This window comes from Megascapheus bottae, chromosome 8 (assembly GCF_031878675.1).
Source record: "Megascapheus bottae isolate mThoBot1 chromosome 8, mThoBot2.hap1, whole genome shotgun sequence".
In the NCBI taxonomy this organism is placed as follows: domain Eukaryota; kingdom Metazoa; phylum Chordata; class Mammalia; order Rodentia; family Geomyidae; genus Megascapheus; species Megascapheus bottae.
Genome location: NC_143516.1, coordinates 62073456 through 62091750, shown reverse-complemented (window position 1 = coordinate 62091750; position 18295 = coordinate 62073456). Strand labels below are relative to the sequence as shown.

Here is an 18295-nt window from a genome sequence, read left to right as displayed (position 1 = left end):
ACAGCCATCATGTCCCCTTGAGGCATCAGCATTCCACAACCAAGTCCACGTAGGATTTTACAGTAGCATATTGTTTCAGAATACCTTGTCAGCCCTAATGACCCATTATCATTGGAAGTGTAATTATTTTTAAGTAAGTTATTTTATCATTATAATCATTAATTTTTGTAAGCTTTAATAAACCTCTGCATAGGCAAGTACATTAAGTAAGAGCTGTTTGACAATGTGGAAACAAAAGACGAGAAATAGGCATTCTGTGTCTCTTCTAGATCATTCACTATATTGAAAACTTTAAGTGAATGTTACCTTCTACACCTAAAACAATCTGTGTAACTTCCGCCTTGTGATAAAATCATTTTATAGTTTTTATAGTATAGTTGACTTATCTTGAGCATCTTATAGTCCAGAAAACATGACTTCAAAACCAGGACATTCTCCAGAACATTCTCCAGACACACATTATGTTCACTTGCACCTGAGCTTCAGAGTTTAAAACTGCTTTTATGAGTTCAGTGATTCCTTTCTAAAGTAAATTAATACACACTCCGGGAATGTGGCCATTTTTCCTCACAGAATATTCTAGATAATCAAAGAGCTTGCCGATCTGATGGGAAAGGAGATTCAGAGAGCTGGCTTCTATCAGAGAAATGGAGGCCTATGGAACTGGGTGAGCACTCTGGGACCCTGGAGACCCCGGGGAGAAGGGGGGGGTCAGAGGCCGGCTCTGAGGGCAGCCCCTCCCCTGCTCACTTCCCCTTCCAGTCCTTGCCACTCAGGCTGTGCTGGACCAAAGTACCAACTGTGGACAAGGCAGGACGGGCCACAGTGAGGGGCCGTGACACCCCCCCCACACACACCGGCATGTGGTCCAGGTCAGGCGAAAACCAATTTCCTCCAGGGAGGCTTCTGGACTAAGGGTCCAGTGCTAAGAGCTTTATTGTGTGAGATGTCACAAGGACAAAAAAGTACGAGGATGGAAGCTGCGCAGGTGCTGTAGAGAGCCAGTGATGATTCCAATCTTAGAAACATTCGTTCAGGGAGAACAGAAGAGCAAATAAAATCTAGAGGGGACTGGAATAGGAGAAAATCCTGAAGAGTGGCTTCTTTTCTCTAGGCAATAAAGTCATGTTGTTTCTGCCTAGCCAAAGTTCATTTATTCCTAAATTTATCTGTCTTTTATTTATTTTTTAGAAAGTGGATTTTTAACAAAATGGTCAACAAAAGAAGTGTGGGGTTTGATCAAGTCTATTTCTAATTTTGTTCTTCCCATTAAGTTTTCTATACAAAAACGATGAGTTTCTCAGTAGTAAGAACAATAGCTTTTTAAAGAGAATTGGGGGTAAAATGATTCAGATAGAAACCATAAATCACCAGAAGGCAAATCAAGTAAAAATCATCCAGTGTGAAGTTTGTCTTCATTTATATTAATGATCTTCCAGGAAATTGTAGATTTTTAAAGTAAAATTACCTTACTCTATGCATATCGTAAATCATGGTAAAAAGACTCCAACCTTTAGAAACTGGGGAGGGCTCATTTGGGGGTGTCTCGCAGAGGTGGGTCATGCTGGCCAGGGGTCTAGTGGCCAGCTTTGGTCTGTATTTTCTGGACCTCTGCTGGCCAAGAGTAGCAGTCGGGGAGAAGCTGGTCATACTCCGTGGAATACATCTGGGCACGGACAAACGCCTCTTTGTTCTGCGGCTCGGGGTAAATGGTGGCAGTCTCTTCTTGGTATGCATCCTTCACGATCTAGACACAAGAGAAGGATGCTCATTCTCAGAATACATAGGAGGCCGGGGAGTGCACGTCCATGTCAAGAATGATCGATATCCAAGCAAGACGTGTGAACACAAATGTGCAAGTAAATGAAGATGAGAACCTCAAAAGGTAATTACAGATCACACCAGCCAAAGCAGCAATGGCTCCAGTGGCAGCGGAGTAAAGTGTAGATGGCAGAGCGTGGCCTGTTTTAAGTGTGGGAAGGCCATGAGCTTGGAGAAGCTGTCACGTGGCCCGAATGGTGTACCACTTGGCTTGACAGCCTCCAGATTCCCCAGATCCCCTCTGTGGACACTGTCCACACTAACACAGCATCCTCTGGTTCAGCAGCCTGCTCCTCTGGACCCCAGTCAGGGCCACTGTCACCGAAACTGTGTTAGTCTCTGGCTGGTACTCACCATTCTACAGCCTGGTACCTTCCTCTGGGGACCCTCAGGCTGCATTCTTCTCTGTAACTGTGAGACACCAGTGTGAGCACTTCCTATGGTGCCTTATGTCTCTACCCCTACCCCAGTCTGTGTGCTTATAGCGTGTGTGTGTGTGTGCGCGCGCGTGCGAGTTTGTGCACGTGTCCACTACTACGATTCGAATCGGGGCCTTGTGTTGTTGCTTGACCTTCTCACTCGAGGATGGTGCTAGACAAGTTAGCCACATGCCACCTTCAGCTTTTTGGCTGATTAGTTAGAGATAAGAGCCTCACAAACTTTCACAGGCTTTGAAACAGGATCCCCAGGTCTCAGTCCGCTCAGTAGCCAGGGTTACAGGAGTGGGCCCCGCCCCCACCGCCTGGCATGTACATTATACCTCTATCTTTTCAAAACCCACCACTCCAAAAACCCCAGAAGGTCACTCCCACCCTCCCCACCTTCCATCTCCTGACTCTCAACCTCAGCTTCCCTTTCCACCCTCTCACCACCTTCTCTGTATCTGCATATTCTCTCCTCCAAAACCTTTTTTGAAGGAGAAAAAAAAGGTTTTCTCTTCAAATTATTCATTCTTATGAGTTCTCCTCTAATCATTTGCTAACGTCTCATCTAATTTGTCAAGGTAAACCTACAAGGATAATATGAGATTAGTAATTAATAATTCAATCCCCAGAGGCCAGGACGTGGCCTAGTGGTAGAGTCCTTGCCTAGCATGCATGAACACCAGGGTTTGATTCCTTGGTACCACATACACAGAAAAAGCCAGAAGTGGGGCTCGGAGTTTGGCCTAGTGGTAGAGTGCTTGCCTAGCATGCACGAAGACCCAGGTTCAATTCCTTGGTACCACACAGAAAAAAAGCCAGAAGTGGTGCTGAGGCTCAAGTGGTAGCGCTCTAGCCTTGAGAAAGTCCAAGGACAGTGCTCAGGCCCTGAGTCCAGCCCCAACTGGCAAAAAAAAAGAAAGAAAGAAAGAAAGAAAGAAAGAAAGAAAGAAAGAAAGAAAGAGCCAGAAGTGATGTTGTGGCTCAAATGGTAGAGCAGTTGGCAGTGCTAGGCCCAAGGACAGTGCCCAGGCCCTGAGTTCAAGCTCCAGGACTGGCAAAAAAAAAAAAAAATCAACCCCCAAACCAGTAGGCAATATTGGAACAACATAGGAGTATAATCTGCCATAAGTTGCTGACTTTGCGAGTTGAAAAATCTGCCTAATGATAAGACACACGATGATACATAATGATACATGACGATACAGTGTTTTTTGCTTAATGAGTTCTTTTCACACTGGGAGTACTATGAGCAGTCCTCAAGAGACACCTGCGGTTTCTGTCGCAGGTAAAGGCTACCATCTAGTGGGCAGTGGTTACAGTGCTGCTAATAACACTGCCCCTGCCCAGGGCCCTCCAGTCCAAAAGCCCCAAAGGCTGGTATAAAAAAAACCCAGTCTAAACACCTAACTACCGTTGTGGGCCGAAATTTTGTCCCACCTCCTCATATACTGAAGTCCAAACCACTAAGTACTTTGAAGTTCAGGGAGGCTCTGTAGGTAAACCCCAATTGAGTTTGGTGTTTTTTGTTTGTTTTTTTTTTCTTTAAGGAGGGGAAGGGGTTGTAGGGCTTGAACTCAGGGACTGGGTGCTGTCCCTGAGCCTTTCCATTCAAGGCTAGCGCTTTACCACAGCTCCACTTCCATTTTTCTGGTGATTATAGAGATAAAAGTCTTATAGACTTTCCTCCCCAGGCTGGCTTCAAACTGTGATCCTCAGATCTCAGCTTCCTGAGAAGCTAGGATTACAGGGATGAGCCACCAGTTTCAGTTTTGGTCTTTTAAAGTAGAAATATGGCCACTGGAGCTCCCAGGGTTGCACCTGTGTGGGGAACAGGCCATATTCCACCATATGCAAGCAGGGAACAGGCCTGAGATGAGCTCAAACCTGCTGACACACTGGTGAATGTGGAAAAATAAACTTCTGCCCTGGAAGTGCCAGGATGTGCTGGCTGGTATGGAAAACTCAGCAAATCCAAACAACCATGCTGTAGAACCATCTTCCCTCTGCTTTCAGCTTCTTCTTGGTGGACTCCTGCCACAGTCTCCCACAACAAAGTTTCGTCCTGTGTCCTCTGTGTGGGTCCTTTGGCCCCAATCTCAACTGTGTTCTTAAGACTGTGAATCCATAAATTAGAGGGACCCGGGTGCAGGGAGGCTCTGAGCTGTCACCACCATCTCACTGTAAAGTCGGCAGTTCCTACAAGTGTGATATGGAAGACCTAAGAGAACCAAGGGAAGGGAAACTGACAGACTCACAGGGGAAAAAGGAACAGGGAAGATTCACATCACAGCGGCCGCCTCTTGTCTTTGTCTCTGTGCTGGGCCTCATGACTCTGACTTCTGAGCCAGTGGGCAATGCACATACACATTTTGAGTACAATCTAACATAAATGTATGTCATCAGCTGGACACCAGTGGCTCGCATCTGTCATCCTAGCTACTCAGAAAGTTGAGATCTGAGGATCACAGTTTGAAGCCAGCCCAGGGAGGAAAGTCTATGAGATTCTTATCCCCAGTTGATCACAGAAAAAGCTAAAAGTGGAGCTATGGTTCAATTGGCAGAGCACTAGCTCGTAGGGACAGAGCCTGGGCCCCAAGTTCAAGCATGCACACACATGCTTGCACACACACACACACACACACACACACACACACACACACACACACACTTAGGGAAAGTAATGGCACTGGAGAAGTGTGGATTTACCTGCACTGCAATCTTGAGGGACACATCTCTGATGGTGCTTAGAGGGGGGTAGAGCCGACCCTCCTCCAGATGCTTGTCTGACACCTGCTGCGATATGACCTGGAAACAAGAGAGAGAGAGAAATGTTTCCTGCGACCCTCCACACACAGGGTGCTCACCCCACAGCTGAGTGAATTGAATGTGTCAGGCTGCCAATCCCTCCAGGACACTCCCCCGACTTCACCTCGGAAACATGAGCCAAGGCAGAGAGGCATCATGCCTCCAGGGAGAAGATGGGAGACTCTACCAAGACTCCAGAAACTGGCACAAGAGGAGAGGAGAAAACCCAAATGAAGTGACGGGAGGAAAAAGAGGAGGGAAATGATTCTGAAGCTCTCTTCTTTATCAAGTCCCTGCCCTCAAGCATCTAGTTTCAGCAGCAGAAAACAACCTGAGCTATTCAAGGTGCTGGTGTTACAGGAGAGGAAATAGGAGACGGATTCTGGATTCCATCTGCAGCTCCTGTGCCTTTTCTACAGAAGAAGAGAGCACTCAATCACCAACACAACTCAGTGAAGGGACCAAAATGAAATGATTTGTTTGGGCAGTTAAAAAAAAAAGTAGCCTGTTCCTCCCTATTCTGCAATGGATTTATGGAACATTTCAGTGAGATGGACAAGCCTAGATGTTAAATTTTCATGAGTATCTAGCATTGCTAGTTTAATACAAAAAGCATGGGTCATGAAAGATGTAATTGCATGAGGATGAAGGCCCAGCTCGGGTGGAATACAATTCTCTACATGATCTCTATCCTCATCTCTGTTATAACTATCTGGTTTGAGGCAAATTAACCTTGAAAGCACTCCCTAATTCATATATGTAAATAAGGTGCTACAGATTTACTGCAGTGTTGGCCTGTCAATGCGCAATGTCCAGTGTGTCTTAGTTGCCCCCCACCCCCATCTGAAAAAGAATGAATAAGCAGCCAGCATGCCTGCCTGGAAGCAAATGGCTCTGAGGCTCAGATCCAGGTCTGTACCGCAACAGCTCCTTAGCTATTTGATTTGAGGGCAAACTATAAAACAAACTGTGGCAGGTGCACTCAGCCTGGCACAGTGGCTCAGGGCTGGCACTCAGTGGCACTGGTCCTTTCCTCAGGTTCTTCCCCTGACGGGACTGAGGATTGCCCAAAGATGGTTATGTAAGGAGAACTATTCTGAGTCCTTGCGCTCCATGTGGGCCTGCCACAGACAGACAGTCACAGTCAAGAGGTTGCCAAGAGTTGAGCAGCAAACAGGGACAGGGTGGGGTGGGTTGTCAATAAAATGTAAGGAGTTGCTTCTCCAGCTACCATAGTGGAATAGGTGAACATGACCTTCCAAAGGTGGTGGGCGTGTTCAAACTGGGTCCTCAGAGAGGACAGGTGAGGGATGAATGGAGGAGGAGGACCAGGAGGAGGAGGACAACGACTATGATGACAACCGTGGGGCTTGCCTCTCCCTGGATCCACTTGTGCAACATGGACTTTCCTGGTACACTTACTCATTCTGTTCCAGGCCTCATTTTTAGCCTCACACTGTGGGCTGAATGAATCTCACTTCCTAATAGAGACTCCATTCGGCATTCTGCTTACAGTAGCACAAGTGGACTCTTCCAGGAAGAGAATTACAGGAGTCCTGTCTCTCTCCCATCCTTCTACTCATTCATCTGGATGCTCTCTGCTACCCAAGGTGGATATTCTAAGAAGAGGATCCAAAGGCACAATGCCTAAGTGCATCTGGTCATATAAAATAATAGTTATCAAAACACACTCCAGGAAATAAAAACAAGAAGTCTTCTCTTTGTTACTGGCTTTGTTTTCTCTTCTTTTTGTGTTGTTTGTTCGTTTATCTGCCTTTGGGAGGGTCAGGGGCACAGAAATGGAGAGACAAAGGGGAACAAGTGCGGCAGTGGTCCTCACTGGACATTATGCTGAAAATACAACTAGTGGGTGGGGATGGGAGAGAAAAACTGGGACAGAGTGAGGGAAGCACTCTACCACTAGGCCAAACTTCCAGCCTCAACACAATCATTTTTAAACAAAGCTCTTTGGAGCATGACACAGGACTAAAATGTCTCTGCGTGTCAAGACTAGTCAGGACTGAAGAGGAAGATCAAAGTGAGCCAGGCTTCTCATAATCGGAACACAAGGACAAGGCTGGGGTGTGGAAGCACCCTGAGAGGTCAGGCTTCAGAGGTGCACAGTAATTCCCACTTTCCAGACAGAGGGGAGGGGCTATGACACAGGCGAACATTTCTCAGGTCTGCAGCCCATGGGACAAGAGAAAATGAAAGGAATGTCAGCTGTGTAAACTTCAGTGCCTGCTTGGAAAGGGTGCCACTACTAGCAACATGGATACTGACAGTGAGAGGTAGTTAACATGCCTGGGCTTTGTGTTGTTTTGTGTCAGTACTAGGGCATGAACTCAGGTCTCAGGCTCTCTTACGGATTTTTAGCTCAACACTTGAGCCACTTTTTTTACCTTCTGTCTGTTGCAGGTTAATGAAAGAATCTCTCAAATTTGTCTACTGGGTAGGCTTCAAACTAAGATCCTCAGCTCTCAGCCTCCTAAGTAATTGGAATTACAGGCATAAGCCACCACACCCACCATATGATCAGTCCATGTTGAAGAACATGACAGAGCATTTCTGTGGAATTATCTAGCAAGTAACCAGAGTTATAGTAATTGATAAGAAAGACCCAGATTTGGGGCCTGGAGCTAGCCTAGTGGTAGAGTGCTCACCCAGGATGCATGAAGCCCTGGGTTCGATTCCTCAGTACCACATTTTCAGAAAAAGCCGGATGTGGCGCTGTGGCTCAAGTGGCAGGGTGCTAGCCTTGAGCAAAAAGTGTTCAAAGACCATGTCCAGGCCCTGGGTTCAAGCCTCAGGACTGGGGGAAAAAAAAATCCAGATTTGGTGAATTATTAGAATAAAGGGAACAGAAATAAATAAAGAGGTAGGAAAAGGGAGGAAAAATGTAGGATTAAAAAAATGAACACCAGGGTCGCGAGTTTGGCCTAATGGTAAAGTGCTTGCCTAGCATGCACGAAGACCAGGGTTTGCCTAGCATGTACAAAGACCAGGGTTTGCCTAGCATGCACAAAGACCAGGGTTTGATTCCTCAGTACCACATACATAGAAAAAGCCAGAAGTGGTGCTGTGGCTCAAGTGGTAGAGCTCTAGCCTTGAGAAAGTCTCAAGGACAGTGATCAAGCCCTGAGTTCAAGCCCCAAGACTAGAAAAAAAAATAAAAAAAAAAAATGAGTACCAGAAAACAGACTTGCCAAAAAGAAGAGAAAGATGAAAGCAAAAGTAAATGATACAGGGCCGGCAGTTTGACCTAGTGGTTAAAGTGCTTGCCTAGCATGCATGAAGACCCGGGTTCGATTCCTCGGTACCACATACATAGAAAAAAGCCTTGAGAAAGTTCAAGGACAGTGCTCAGGCCCTAAGCTCAACCCCAGGACTGGCAAAAAAAAAAAAAAAAAAGTAAATGATACAGAACTGAAGAATAAGAAAAACAGGAGAGTCATACTGAGGCTCGAGGGAAAAGCGGCGGCAGCAGTGGCCATAAGAACAACACCGTTCCAATGGCCAGTCTCTTTCTGGTGTTCATCTTTACTGAATGAGAACCACAGGGTGTTTTCACACTATTGGTCACAGGGGGGCGAGAGGTGTTTAGAAATAGGCTCTAGTCTGGAGTAAAAGATCATGATTTCTCTGATGTGTCTGTTCAGAAAGATGATGAAAATGAATAATAAAAAAAAAGGATGAGCCCTTTTGACACCCACAGTGGTGGGAGAAGATCTGGGGATCAGAGAAACCCTGAGGCTTCACTGCCACAGGAGAAGAACAGGAGGCTGCAATGTGGTTTCTACAGCAGAGGGCGAGGGCCCCTTTGCATCCTACATGCAGGAGCCCTGCAGGAGCTGGGACAATGGTCTCTCCCCATCAGCCAAGCTTATTCTAGTCAGTTCCTCCACAATCCTGTATGGTCTCTGTGTTGGTTTAACTTTAAGAGGCGCTCAGGCCTCTCACCAAGGCCTCCTGGCATCCACACTCACAAGTCTGCAAGCAGTGACCTGGTGACTCTCAAGGCATGTGGAAGCTGAAAGCCACCCAAACCCCACGGCATCTCCATGGCCCCAGTGACCGCATCCTTAACAGAGACTCCGTGCCCCTGTCACCACCAAAGGAGCTGTGTCCAGATCTTGAGCTGGCACGGGGGCATAATCTCAGGCTTTGGGGGGGTCCTGGTGGTTGGGGCCTCACTATGGTGTTCTGAAGATCTTGCCCTTCCCAGGACATTCTGAACCCTGTAAGCCTTTTCATGGGAATCATTTCTGCATGATCTTAGCACCATTTCGGTTTTCTGCTAGAACAGTTGAACCCCTTCCCGGTACGATGCATGCGTGACTCTATGCAGAGACACCTCCCAAGCCAGCATTTAGAAACAGTATTCTGGGTACCTTAAGGTCAGAAGTTGAGCTCAATGTGAAAGTAAAAGAGGTTCCACTCTTTAAAGTCATGTCACAGTTTCTCTAATAGCTACTGGGGGCACACCCTTAACTTGTTACTCCTGGTTACCCAGTCCCTCCCCGCCGAGAGACCTCCTCTCCATTTCCCTGATACACCAGATGGAAACTCTGAGGCCTGGTGAAGGGCTGGCCTCACGGTGGCTGCACGTACCTCAGCAGTAGAGAGGAAGACCTTGTCTGTGATGTGCCTCAGGCCACACGCCACGACCCCCAGCGCCACACCGGGGAACACATAGGAATTGTTGCCTTGGCCGGGGTGCAGGGTCCGTCCGTTGGGAAGAGTGACTGGGTCAAAAGGACTCCCACTGGCAAAAATTGCACGGCCCTGCAACAGAGAGACACAGCACCAATTGACAAACAGGCGGGAGCCTGAACCAACGTGCTGTGGCACTGCGAGTTCTGGCACTGTGGCAGTAGTCATCTGAGGTTGCAGCGCTAAGTGCCTCTAACTCTGGGCGGCTCCTGGGACACTGGAGGAGGAATCTGAAATGGTAGGGGGCCCAGCCTTTGACCTCAAAATGAGCAAATCCAGGAAGTATTATGGCTGTGGGCTCAGCAACCGTTTTCACACATTTCCAGGTCACACATCTGAACCCAGAGGTGGCAGGCTCTCATTGGAGTTCTAGAAATCACATCTTACTTTAAAATGTCTTTCTTTGATTTCCATCTGATTTACAGACATTAGGAAAATCAAAAAAAGTGTTAAGACGGCATTATTTTCTGATGCATTCAAATTTTAAAATATAACTTTGTAAAGTTGGCTAATTTTACACATGTGAATTACACAGACTGTAAATTCTTGAGGCTTACTGAGATCATACGCAGACACAATAATTAAACACAGATTTATTGTTTTCCCCTATTTTTACAAAGTACTAAATTTTTGTTATTGAACAGAAAGCTATGTTTTTTTCTCCTCGAGGAATTTAGCCTCGTGCTGGTGGCTCACACTGTAATCCTAGCTACTCAGAAGACTGAGATCTGCAGATTGAGGTTTAAAGTCAGACCAGGAAAGAAAGTCAATGAGACTCTTATTCCCAATAAATTGCCAAAAAGCCAGAAGTGGAGCTATGGCTCAACTGGTAAAGCTCTAGCCTTGAAAATAAAAGCTTAGAGATAGCTCTTAGGCCCTGAGTTCAGTCCCCAGGACACACATACATACACACACACACACACACACACACACACACACACACACACAATTTAAAGACCATTGAGGAGGTGAGGTAAACTCCCAAGCTACAAACAGGATAAAAGCAAACTTAAAGAGGACCCCCCCAAGACTACCCTCAAGTAAGAGCCATAAGCCATGCAGTGGTTCTTTGGTTTTGTTGTTTTGTTTTTGTATTTTGTTTTTGCTGCTTTTTAATTTTTTTGACAGTCCTGGGGCTTGAAATCAGGGCCTGAGCACTGTCCTTGAGTTTTCTCAAGGCTAGGGCTCTACTACTTGAGCCAGAACATTTTTGGCTTTTTTTTATGTATGTGGTACTGAGGAATCGAACCCAGGTCTTCGTGAATGCTAGGCAAGCACTATACCACTAGGCTAGACTCCCAGCCCTCTTTATTTATTTATTTATTTTAAAAATTATTTCTAATTCTAGCATCGAGAAGCTCACTATCAATCAGACTCTGATTTGTGGAGTGACATGACTGAGATTTCCCTTCTCTACTTCACTTTGGATGTATTTCCAAAGTAAGAGTTTTATAGAGATAAAAATGCAGCTGCTACTCTGTTCTCTTGGATTTTTTCACTTCTTCCATATGAACAAGTACAAAATAATAATATCGGGTAAGTTTTTTTCACCAGTCCTGGGGCTTGAACTCAGGGCCTGAGCACTGTCCTTGGACTTTCTCAAGGCTAGAGCTCTACCACTTGAGCCACAACACCACTTCCAGCTTTTTCTATGTATGTGGTAACCAGGAATCATGCATGCTAGGCAAGTACTCTATCACGAGGCAAAACTCCCAACCTTAATGATTTAAAAAAAAAAAAAAAAAACAGGAAAGCACTGCAGCTCGAGGATTCAGATCTGAAATTCACTGGGCATCAGGACAGCTGCCCCAAGCCTCCACCCAAGCCAAGCCCTGGAAATCCAAACCCAAAACTCAGCAGAGCAAAAATGAGACTGTGGTTTTTGTACTGTATGCTTCAATGTTTGGAAAGAGCTAGTTACAAACTATTTTAATGACCATCGAAAAACCACAGGGCTCCTTTTATTTCACTTGTCTGTTTAAATCTCAGATACTTCTCTAAGTCCTAAGAGAAAACCATCATCGCCAAAGCATTACAAAGTTATTTCATGAAAAAGGAGGAAGATACAAAAAGATCCAGGAACATTAAAGTGTTCTCCTCCTCTGTTCACTTTGCTTTTTATTTTTATTTATTTTTTTGTTGGTTGTGGGGTTTGAACTCAGGGCCTGGATACTGTCCCTGAGGTTTTTTTGCTGAAGGCTGGTGCTCTACCACTTGGAGGCACAGCTCTGCTTCTGTTTTTTGGTCACTTTGCTTTACCCATGACTACACTGAGGGAATTCCCTCAGCGTTCACCTCACCTGAGTGATCCTGTAGCACTGCTCTGCGGAACACTCTGCTTTGCTGGTTGGGTTACTCAAGGCAAAAATGATAGGTCGTTTGTTGAAGGCTGCCATGTCTTTGAGAATTTGTTCAGAGAAGGCTCCACCAATTGCAGCTACTCCTAAGAAAGCAACAGAAATCAGTGGTCAGGACATCATGGCTGAATTCTTCCAAGTAGGGGGGGTCTCAAACCAGGAGATCCACCAGGCCCCTTCTGAGAGACCCTCATCTACACAGAGGATATTTGTGCTGAAGGATGGGGAGGAAAGGAGATGCTTGTGAATGCCAAAATGGAGCTTCTTAGTAAGTAGTCCACCATTTGGCATTTTAGTTATACTTATATAGTAAATTAAACTGTGCCCAAAACAGGGACTTCCTTTGTAAGTAATTCTGAGCATCTTTCAGCCTGCCAGGGTGCAAAGCGATGGGAAACATTGCTAAGAATTGGGTACCGGGATATCTTTGCCCTGATGCTCTTCATCATTATTTTAACAAGATATCCTACAATTACAAAAAAGAAAACAGAAATGGAGCTAACGCTCAAGTGTTAGAACGCTAGCCTTGAGCACAGGGACAGTGCCAGATCCTAAGTTCAAGCCCTAAGCCCCCCCCAGCCCTGACACACACACACAGAAAGGGAAAGCCTACAAGTAGGCAGATATTCCCCCCCCCACACACACACACGGTCAATTTTGACAACTTCTCTTGAGATGTTTTTAACACATGAAACTCCACCATATCGAGCATCCTACTAGGTGTGCAAGCACTACTTTGGTGCTGGGCAGAGACGCAGGGCACGCGACACGCCCGTCTCCTCTGAGGTCCTCCCTAGCATGTGTGGCCCCCCTCGGTTGGCCTTTGTAGGATGACATGGCACCTGACCTGTCACTTTACCCTACTTCCAAACAGCATCTCCAGTCAAGGCCACATGTTCCCCAGGGGCGGAATGCTTCCCTGGGGTGCAAGACTCTGTGTTTCTGGGGAGTGCAGAGTGCAAAGCCTGGAGGTGCCAGGTGTGAGTAGAGGACTGAGCCGGTACAGCATGGACTGGGAGCTCAAACAATACTATGAATTACTGCTTTGGAAGACTGCAGAAACCTCTGTTGCTCAAGAGCACAATCATGTCTTTGAATTCCCAGGGCTCAAATGTTAGGAAGTGAAGGGGAGATGGGAGAAGAGGTTTACCTATGAGGGCAGTTGGCTTGATTTCTTGCACAATGGCTTCTAAGCTCTTCATCTCCTCATGCGCATGAGCAAACTGCTCTTTTTCTGGTGTCAAGGAAGCACGTCCCTAAGTGACACAGGTGGGAGGAAATGAACAGCCTGTCAAACGTGTGGATCACAATATTCCAGAATAATCTACCTGTTAGGAGTACTTGTGCTTACGTTTTTATGTACTTTTTTTTTTTTTTGCCAGTCCTGGGCTTGAGTTCAGGGCCTGAACACTGTCCTTGAGCTTTCCTCAAGGCTAGTGTTCTACCTTGAGCCACCGCACCACTTCTGGCTTTTTCTATGTATGTGGTACCAAGGAATCGAACATGGGTCTTCGTGCATGCTAGGCAGGCACTCTACCACTAGGCCAAACTCCTGGCCCCTTTGTGTACTTTTTTTAAAACCAGAAGCCATGTTGAAACTCAGAGCCTCATCTGTGGTTGTTTAAGTGTCACATTTCCTGCCCTGCTTTTTTCCGGATCATAGGAGATGGAGTCTTAAGGACTTCTCTGCCTTGACCAGCTTTGAGCTGTGATGCTCCAGAGCAGCTGCTCTCTGCTACCGAGTCTTATGGTCCCTCCTCTCATGTCAGATATTTATTTCACTCATTTTTTCAACAGATATTAATGTGAGACCATTTGCTAAAGGACTACAGCTAAGAAACACCTAACTCAACAGGCCAGTGATGAATTTTCTAACATCCAACTCTATAATAGATCACTGCCTCAGTTGATATGGTCTGCTATGACTTACAAGTTGATGTTACATATTTCATTTGCTCTCAACAGTCTGGGGAAAAATAAATTATTAGAGTTTTTCATGTGAACCTTGGTTGAGGTTTAGAGACTTTAAGTCATAAGGAATTCCAAAAGGGCGAATTCTAGAAAATGAGAATCATGTGAGTCTCTGTGCTTGTGTTAACAAAAACAAGAAAAATCTCTTCTCTGTTAGGCTGAGAGTGAGTTAGATGAACTAAGACATGGAAAGCACTCAGGAGCAGGCTGACTCAGTGTTAGCTCTTCTAATCAAAATTATTCTGAACACCACCAAAAAGGGGGGGGGGGAACAAACAACAAAACCAAATCCAGCACTGAGGAGTTTGCTCTATTTCCTTCTAGTCTGCTGCAGACTACTATTTCCATTAGAGATGCACCTTTATATAGGAGAGCTTCCTGACACAGAACCCATCATTAGTCAGCTCTGAGTTCTAGGACACGGTTCTCACATCTCTCTCGTCATATACTAGTGAGCTCTGAATCACTGACACTGAGTTCAAGTGCCCTTTTGCAGCATGAAAATGCTGACCAATTTTAATCCGACCCATCAAGTTGGGAGTGTGTCACACACACCCCCTCCCCGAGATTTGGTCACGAATGCATGATCTACCTCAGGTGCAGGAGCTAGGAGACTTGTCAGCCTAGGCCCACGGAAGCACTGGAGGGAAGTTCCCAACTGCTTTCTTTCTTGTGCCTTTGCCTGGCTTCGGAAGCCTCTGAGCTGGCCAACTGTTGGCCTTGTAAGGCTGCTGTAGGTCTACCCACACGTGGTTCCCACCACCCCAATGGAGCATCAGACCTGTTCCAGAGGACCCAGAAGGCATGAAACACAAATGATTATTGTCTAGCAGGGGGACTTTGTGGCTAGAGATGCAACCATGAGTGATGGCTTTAATGTTCATTATATAGTCCACCAATTTTCACTCACCGTCACTCTTCCCAATTGTTTCTGGAGTTCATGATTGATTTTCCTATTATAATAATACACTGCTTTCGCAATCTACCTACTACCTCAATTACCTTAATATTTACTACCTTTGGTATGTGGCCAAAGGGAAAAATCTTGCATTGTAAAGCAGAGAAAAAAAAATCTGGTCATACAGACACCGTTTTGAGCTACCTGAACTCTTTCCAAATGTTCTGCAATCGGTGTAGGCTAAAATAACGACTTCTTAAGACAGTGAAACTTCCAAGGCAGATACCAGTGATTGCATGGGAGTCACATCGGCTGCATCTGTTTCAGGCAAATCACGAGCTTAGCCCTTCTCACCAGAAGTGCATGTGGCCATTGCAGCAAAGAAGCCCCTGCTCTCCGGCCGCACAGACAGCTGTCTCTCAGCAATGCAGTACTCACCAGTGGCATAGAGCAGCAAACAAATGTGCCCATGGTCTCCATAAAAATAGAAGCCTGTTCTTCATTACATTACCAAACCTCCAAGTAGCCACCCATACGAGAAAATAACACTAGCAAACAAGTCTTTCAGATGATGGTGTTAGCAGCTGAAAATAACCAAATTCAATCTGGCATAACATAGCCTGTAAATAAGAGTCCATTTATATTAAGTACAGACTGGCTCATCTGTAATGCAAAATGTTTTGAAAGACATGAAGGAATCTGAAAATGACAATGATACAGTCTTCATTTTCTTAATGTAGGGCTTCAAAATATTTGCTTCAGTGCAATGCTCTGATTGTCAGGATAGCAAATGTAAAGTATTTTAATTTATAGTAATGTCCCCATCAGTTAACGATGGCCGCGCCATTTTAAACGTTTGTGGTGGCTTTTGTTGCCTAGGACATGAATGAGAAGAAAAGAGCACATTCTCATCATTAATAGCAAATAAATGAACATTACTTCCAAGAGGATCTTGTGGTACTCAGAGAAGTTCCACAATGAGACATGGAAAGTGGCAGGGACAGGTAAGATGGAGCATGGGCCAGACGTGGAGCCTCTGCCATTCACAGGGAGGTGCTGAGGAGCCAGATCTGGGCTTGCCAAAGCTGGGCGGATGCCACCCCAGCCGGGTACCCAATCCCCAGCCCCTGCCCAGGTCAGCTCCACTCCAGTGTGCCAGGACCTAGTGTGGCTTTTAAGAAGCCAGAGTTGAGACTCACCATCCTAAAAGAACTTTCTAGATTCCTATCAGATATAAGTTGGAAAAGGTACATGTTTTCAGGGAAAAAAATACAAAATGATATGGTCTAAGGGAAGAAAGCTACAGAACAGTAACTGGGCAGTCACACACTTCTACTGTTCCTTTCCTTTTTCATTATTTCTCTTTGTGATTCACAATCTCCTATTTAATGGGCTTTAAATTCTCTAAAGTGCTTAAATGGACAGCAAATCATAAAGGAGATGAAAAAATGCTGGGTGAAAACAGCCAAACTGTCTTTAGTATACAGTTTTAAATAAATTTGCCTATGTTTGCGCTAAAAATAGAAAAGCTGTGTGCTTCATCACAAACATCATACCTCATTCATCACAGCGACTCTGGCAGACCCTGGCCAGAGAGGGCAGAATTAGGGCCTGCACTGTGAGTTACCCCCCAACCCAAAAACCCAGGCTGGGGCCACTGACACGCTGGAAGCATCCAAGGCCTGGGAGCACCCAGAGGCCTAGAACCCCCAGAGGCAGCATGGGCATCGCAGGGCTCCACTAGATGAAAGCAGGAGAATCAAAACGCAAAAAGGAAAGGCAGCCAAGTATTTTCCACTTGGCTTCCAGGCTGACTTGATTAAATGTGGCCGCTTCCCTACATCTAGTAACACTGCCCAGCTGCCTTTAGACTTTGACTTTTCCAGACTCATGGCTCATTTCCCTCCGGTTTTCAGAAACCTGATGTAACACACAAATCCCTTATGCCAACTACTTAGACCCTATAGCAGAACCATTTCTTTTGTCTTCCTTCTCCCTTTCTGTAATTCCCTGCTGAAATCTCTTTTGCCCTTCTCTTGACAAAACACACATGAGCACTCTTCACACAGAAATCCCACATTCCTTCCGTATCTTCTTTCTTCCCTTCCTGCCTCCCTGATTTCATTCCTTCTTCTCCTCCTTCCTTCTCTCCTCATATAATGCAAGCCACAAGACACCCCAGGCTGAATGGTGACTTGTTTCAACAGTGGGCAGTGCTATTAGTATCCATCTGACTGCCTAAGAGATGAGGTCACCTGACCTTTGGCCTCTGTCTTTCCTATGCCCACATATGCAGTGTCATACTGGACATGGAATGAAAAGCAGATTGTCTTGACATCACTCTCTCCAAACTGCAAAGTCTCTTGGGAGGCAGACTGCCCTCAGTGTGTGTATATGAAACGTGCTGGGTGTCACTCAAGGTGGTGGCAGCTCCACTGTTAAATACTTGACAGCACAGTAGGAGAAGAAAATTCTCTCTGTACTGGACTTTGGAGCCCTAGTCCAGTATTTTGCACCATGAGGAAAAAGATCTTGACAAAAACCACTTTTATAATACCTGGCATGCTGTGGTTGGTGATCTCTATAGCAATTAGGCATTTAACTATAAATAAAAAATATGGTAAGGTAAGATTATTTGACGCAGAGCAAAATAAAAACCAAAGCAAATTTCAAGCAGTCTCCATCTTATTCTGCATGAGAAGCAGTCCACCTTAAAAGAGCGGGGAAATACCGAACTTGGTAATTGTTGTCTTAACATTCACATGATTTATTGGTAGAAGCCAACATGTATTTATTGGAGAAGTAAGTTAAGCCTGGATTGGTTTGTTCTGTGGCTTCCTGTCCTACCTGAAAATGTTCCAAAAGTCACAACTGTGCAATGTGACACTGCCATACTGCCAACACCCGGCTTTCCTCTCCTTATTACCTTCCTTCTTCCTCTGATTTTTACTTAAGAAGGATTTTACTTGTTATATACTACTTGTTTATATTAAAATGCATTAATACTCCACTAAATCGATATATCCATATCTCCTGCTACAAAATACTAAAGATATCTGCATATCATCAGTGATCAAGTGATTCACCTCAATTTCCTAACAATGAGGTTCTTATTATTGACAATACTGAAAGTCTATATCATAAACTCCTTCCATTGCACCTATGGTTTTGAGATCAATTAAGGGAAATGCTTCAGTGTGTGTTGAAATGGAAACAGAAAGCATGTGAGACATTATTAAAATAATCACCATGCCTTAATAATAAACTTCCAAAGATGAGTGCGCTACAGTTAGCACTTGACGCTG

General features: G+C 45.3%; 1 protein-coding gene across 1 annotated transcript in view; it reads right to left on the bottom strand.

Annotated features, from left to right (window-relative positions):
- Positions 1–1229: 1229 nt before the first annotated feature.
- Positions 1230–18295, bottom strand: part of Me1 (malic enzyme 1) — a 93375-nt gene continuing 76309 nt past the window's right edge. Inside the window, exons 10-14 of the mRNA XM_090338508.1 lie at positions 13272–13377; positions 12065–12207; positions 9663–9836; positions 4953–5051; positions 1230–1747 (exon numbers count right to left, since the gene is read on the bottom strand). Of these exons, the coding sequence (XP_090194634.1) occupies positions 1577–1747; positions 4953–5051; positions 9663–9836; positions 12065–12207; positions 13272–13377 (693 nt within the window). The 3' untranslated portion in view covers positions 1230–1576. The remainder of the gene's footprint in view (positions 1748–4952; positions 5052–9662; positions 9837–12064; positions 12208–13271; positions 13378–18295) is intronic.